Genomic DNA, 6,000 nt, shown 5'->3' with positions numbered 1-6,000 from the left:
ATTCTAGTACTGGCTGACTGTGTGGAGTTTGCATGTTCTCCCTGTGTCTGTCTGGATTTCCATCGGGTGCTCTGGTTTACTCCCACAGTCCAAGGATTTGCAGGTTAGGTGGACTGGCCATGCTAAATTGTCCTGTAGTATTTAGGCTGTGGGATGATTGGGGTGGGCGGTCTGGGTGAGATGCTTTTCAGTGGACCAGAGTAGATTTATAGGCTGAATGACCTCTCTTCGTGCTGTCAGGATTCTATGATTATACAAGACACTGTTAGACCTCACCAAAGTAATGTGTACAGATCTGTATGCCCCACTATAGAAAGAATGTGAACACAAGAGATTGACAAAAATAGTTCTAGGGATGAGAAACTTCAGTTATGAGAATAGACTGGAGAGAGTGATGCTGTTCTTTTTGGAGAGCAGGAGGCTAAGAGGAGATCTGACAAAAAAAATTCCAAATCATGAGGGGCCTGGATAGAGGAGATAGGATGAAACTGTTTCTGCTTGTGAAAGGTTTGAATTAAGAGGGCACAGATTTAAAGTGATTTGCAAACTAGCAAATATGGTACGAAAAAAGTCTTTTTCGCATAATAAGTAGTTAGAGTGTAAAAGTGAGTTGGAGGCAGATTAAATTGAGGCTTTTAAGAGATTATTACATGAATATTTGAATAGAAATAATATGCAAGGGTACAGGACAAGACAGGAGCATGGTATTAAACCATAATGCTTGCTGGATAGCTGAACGTTTCATCTGGTTTTGTTTTGGTCTGCCAGAACCTTTGAAGTCCACACAAGGCAGCAATTTCCGAAACCGGCAGTCAGCGCCAATCGGCATGGGCAGACCCTCAGAACTTAAAGGGAACGTTGATAGTTAGTGCAAACATGATGAGCTAAACAGCCACTGCATTGTTTATTCCCAACCTTTATGAGGGTGCCAGTGCCCTGTTGTCCTTGCCTTGTTTTTAGTCAGGCATGTAGAGATATACAAAGTTAAAAATCACACAACAAATTTGTATCATCGTTGTCACAGGTGAGGTGCTGGAAGACTGAAGGTTGGCTAATGTTTAAAAAGGGTGATAATGACAAGGCAGGGAACAATAAGCCAATGAGCCTAATGTCAGTGGTGGGCAAGTTGTTGGAGAGAATCATGAGGGACAGGTTGTACATGTATTTGGAAAGGCAAGGACTGATTATTGAATTGAACTGAATTGAATTTATTGTCACGTGTACCAAGACACAGTGAAAAGCTTTGTCTGGTGGGATGGATCTTTGAGAATGCTGGCGGTCTTTTCTTGAAGCGGGCTTGGTAGATGGATTCTATAGATGGGAGGTTGGCTTTTGTGATTGTCTGGGCTGAGTTCACCACTCTTTGTAACCATCTCCGATCTTGAATGGTACAGTTGCCATACCAGGTAGTGATACATCCATTCCTGATGAAGGGCTTATGCCCGAAACGTCGAATTTCCTATTCCTTGGATGCTGCCTAACCTGCTGTGCTTTAACCAGCAACACATTTTCAACAGTGATACATCCAGACAGAATGCTCTCGATGGCGCACCTATAAAAGTTGGCAAGGGTATTCGCCAAATGTCCTCAGCTGCCTGAGGAAGAAGAGACAATGTTGGGCCTTTGTAACCAGTGTGCCCACATGAAGTCCAAGAAAGCTTGTTGTGAATGACCACTTCCAGGAATGACACTCTCCACTCATTCCACCTTTATGCTGTTAATGTGTAGGGGAGCGTGAATGATATCTCACTGAAAGTCAATAATGAGTTCCTTGGTTTTGCTGGCATTGAGAGCTAGGCTGTTCTCAGTACACCATTTTTCCAGATCTTTCACCTCCCATCTGTAGTCTGTTTCGTTGCCATCTGAGGGATAGTCAATGTGGCTTTGAGTGGGAAACCATGTCTCACAAATTTGGTTAAGTTTTTTGAAGAGGTTACAAAGAGGATTGATGAGGGCAGAGCAGTGGATGAGATCTATATGGACTTCAGTAAGCCATTTGATAAGGTTCCCCATGGGAGATTGGTTAGCAAGGTTAGATCTCATGGAATACAGGGAGAACCAACTGTTTGGATACAGAACTGGCTCAAAGGTAGAAGACAGAGGGTGATGGTGGAGGGTTGTTTTTCAGACTGGAGGCCTGTGACCAGTGGAGTGCCACAAAGATTGGTGCTGGGACCTCTACTTTTCATCATTTACATAAATCATTTGGATATGAGCATAAGAGGTATAATTAGTAATTTTGCAGATGACACCAAAATTGGAGATGCAGTGGACAGCGAAGAAGGTTACCTTAGATTACAATGGGATCTTGATCAGATGGGCCAGTGTGCTGAGAAGTGACAGATGGAGATTAATTTAGTTAAATGCGAGGTGCTGCATTTTGGGAAAGCAAATCTTAGCAGGACTTACACACTTAATGGTAAGGTCCTAGGGAGTGTTGCTGAACAAAGAGACCTTGGAGTGTTGGTTCAAAGCTCCTTGCAAGTGGAGTTGCAGGTAGGTAGGATAGTGAAGAAGGTGTTTGGTATGCTTTCCTTTATTGGTCAGAGTACTGAGTACAGGAGTTGTGGGGTCATGTTGCGGCTGTACAGGACATTGGTTAGGCCACTTTTGGAATATTGCGTACACTGCTGGTCTCCTTCCTATTGGAAGGATGTTGTGAAACTTGAAAGGGTTCAGAAAAGATTAACAGGAATATTGCCAGGGTCGGAGGATTTGAGCTATAGGGAGAGGTTGAAAACGCTGGGGCTGTTTTCCCTGGACTGTTGGACGCTGAGGGATGACCTTATAGATGTTTATAAAATCATGAGAGGCATGGATAGGATAAATGGACTTCCCTGGGTGGGGGAGTCCAGAACTAGAAGGCATAGGTTTAGGATGAAAGAGGAAAAATATAAGAGACCTAAGGAGCAACTTTTTCATGCAGAAGCTGGTATGTGTATGGAACGAGCTGCCAGAAGACGTGGTGGAGGTTAGTATGATTGCAACATTTAAAAGGCATCTGGATGGGTATATGAATAGGAAGGGTTTGGAGGGATATGGGCCGGGTGTTGGCAGGTGGGACTAGATTGGGTTAGGATATCTGGTTGGCATGGACAAGTTGGACCGAAGGGTCTGTTTCCGTGCTGTACACCTCTATGACTCTATGACCAGGTTATAGTCCAACAGGTTTATTTGGAAGCACTAGCTTTCGGTGCGCTGCTCCTTCATCAGGTGGGTGACAACTAGAGTGTCGCTCTGAAAGCTAGCGCTTCGAAATAAACCTGTTGGACTATAACTTGGCGTTGTGTGATTGTTAACTTTGTACACCCCAGTCCAACACCTGCACCTCCAAATCGTGTAGAGAGATGTCAGATATCTACAAATGCTACTTCCACTTCAATAATATTGCAGGAACTAGAAATGGAATTTCATGATGTGGAGTAGACTAACGCCAACAACAGTCATTCGTAAACTCCCATGCTCTGTAGCACATTCATGCATATTTAGTGCTGCATAATTCAACCATTTAATTTATGACAGTGTTCTGTGAGCATTTGTTACTTGAGCACCCTGGATTTTTATTTGAAGATCATTTGTAATCGTTCGCCGTTATTTTTAGTGGCATGGTGGAAGCAAATTTAAAATATGCTAATTTGTATACCAATTAAATAGTTGGCCCAACTGGAATACATGTGTGGCGGTGGAATCGGTGGATGTGTGTGTTAGAAAGGGGGGCTAATCTCTGTCCTTGACGAGATGCGCTAGTGACCTTGTTTATTATTCTGAGGGAGACCGAGGGCTTTCGATCGACAAAGCAGTGGCGAGCATACCGGAAAGGCAGCGCAATGTGAAACGAGATACAGAAGCTAACTGGATTGCAACTGTGGACTGGTTTATCATTTTTAAAGGCTTATTTTCAAATGTTAATATCAACATACGGTTTTATTTGGCGGGGTAAGTAACTGGAGTCTGTTTGCATGTTGTTGCAGGTTGGATTGAGCAGTTGAATTGAGGAGCGGCTGGAGGTCATTCTGCAGTGAGAACCTGTGTGTATTTGAGGGGGGCAGCTGGAGACGCTGCTGGAGACCGGCAGCACAGCCGCGTCTGAAAATAAAACAATGTTTCCGAGCGACCGCTTTCTGTCCTGGAACTGCCTCTCTCGATTAAGTTTACAATTAAAACCTTACACCCGAAGCATATATCCCTACCTCTTTTAAATCTGTTAATTTGTTTAGTTGAAACGTCAAGAATATATTTTCTTTTGCGATTTTAATCTTATTACAAAAGTGGGAGGAACTTATTTCTCTTTAAAATTGGCGGTTTCACAGCTTTAAGAAGATTCAGTCATCTGCGACAACAGATTTCAAGGGCGAACGGACAGAATCACAGAGTTGGGCGATTGATGGGACTTAATTGAACGCAGAGCGGCGCCTCGCTTTCGCTGGAACAGTAGATAAAACTGCTGCTCTTTAGAAATATATACTGTGTACAACTACTGCAAATCGGAGATTTCCCAGGAGAGGGCTTGAAACGAGACCAGAGAGACACCAGTACTCATCCACGACCCTCTCCCTCCGAGAGATATGTATTCAGATCCCTCTGGAAGAGATCTGTTGGGAAACAGAACCCTGTTTTTCATATTTATTTGTTCTTTTGCAATAGTCACTTTGCTGCAGCAGATTTTGTATGGCAAGAACTATATTAAAAGGTAAGAACTTCTGTTAATTATCTGTTTTGCCTTCCAATAGCTGACAATTAACGGTTTATATATTTAAAGAACTGGATGGCACAGCAGTCCCTAATTAGATGAAGTTTCATTTCATCGCAATTGCTTACTTTTATCTCAATGATTTTTCTTGTAAAATGACTGCATTGGGGCCAGAATCTGCATGATGCCATACTTGTGTATGATTGTCTCTGCTCCCACTCATAAAATCCAATATCCCCATCTGTGATCTGAGCCAGAAAAGTTTAGCATATTTCCACAGTGGTCATTGTCATAGTGAAGCCCAATGATACTTTTTATTCAGTGCTCTGAGACGCATATAAGGTAGAAATCCTGACTGCAGATATTGGTTGAGGGTCAGTTATCTGCATTGTTCACAAGATTACATTTAATGCCCATATGACTCCCTTAAAAGGGTGGTGGTGGTCTTTCATCTTGAACTGTGGTGATACGGCCCTCATGATAATGGGTAGGGAATTTCAGGATATTGTCTCGCTGAGCTATCCAAACTGGGATAGTGTGTGACTTGGACTGGAACTTTGAAATGATCATAATTCCAAGATATTACTGTGTCTGTCCTTTTACAGTGATAAAAAAAATTGACAGACAGTGGAAGGGGAAAGGGAGAGAGAACTTGCATTTAATCTGAAATCTTTCATGACATCAATATAATCAAGGAAGCACTTTTTGAAAGTGTAATTACTGTTGGTTGTAGTGTTGGTAACAGGGCAACCAAGTTGTGCACAGCAGTGTTCCAGAGAGAAGTATGATATTGGTCAGCCAGCCTGATTCAGTGTTGTTGGGTGAGGAATAAACATTGGTGAAAACTCTCCAGAGATTTTCCTTGTTCTTTAATATAGTGTCTTAGAATTTTTTGCAACTATTTGAAGTGCCTCTTATGAAAGTTGGCACCTCTAACAGTGCAGTACTCCCCTTGTGTTGCACAAAAATGTCAAGCTGAACTTTGTACTCCAGGTTCTGGAATGGGATATGCACACCTTTGTGACTCAGGTCAGATGGCTATTTTGTATTATGAATGACAATGTAATCTTCCTAAATTTTTATTAGTTCATGGGATGTGGGAAGCACTGACCGGGTGAGCATTTATTACCATCCCCACTTGCTCTGGAGAAGGTGGTAGGGAGCTGCCATTTTAAGTTGCTGCAGTCCTTGGTGTACAAGGACATCACAGTGCTGTTAGGAAGAGGGATTTCAGGACTTTGACACTGTGAGGGTGAAGGAATGACAGCATAGTTCCAGTAAGTTGCTGCAGTGACTGTGAACTGGCAGTA

General features: G+C 42.6%; 1 protein-coding gene across 1 annotated transcript in view; it reads left to right on the top strand.

The window, feature by feature from the left end:
- Nucleotides 1-556: 556 nt before the first annotated feature.
- Nucleotides 557-6,000, top strand: part of st8sia5 (ST8 alpha-N-acetyl-neuraminide alpha-2,8-sialyltransferase 5) — a 47,376-nt gene continuing 41,932 nt past the window's right edge. The window contains exons 1-2 of the mRNA XM_060828934.1: nucleotides 557-570; nucleotides 4,562-4,690. Of these exons, the coding sequence (XP_060684917.1) occupies nucleotides 557-570; nucleotides 4,562-4,690 (143 nt within the window). The remainder of the gene's footprint in view (nucleotides 571-4,561; nucleotides 4,691-6,000) is intronic.

The sequence above is a fragment of the Hemiscyllium ocellatum genome, chromosome 1 (genome assembly GCF_020745735.1).
Source record: "Hemiscyllium ocellatum isolate sHemOce1 chromosome 1, sHemOce1.pat.X.cur, whole genome shotgun sequence".
In the NCBI taxonomy this organism is placed as follows: domain Eukaryota; kingdom Metazoa; phylum Chordata; class Chondrichthyes; order Orectolobiformes; family Hemiscylliidae; genus Hemiscyllium; species Hemiscyllium ocellatum.
The sequence above is the reverse complement of the archived record's forward strand: the minus strand, read 5'-3'. Positions and strand labels throughout refer to the sequence as shown.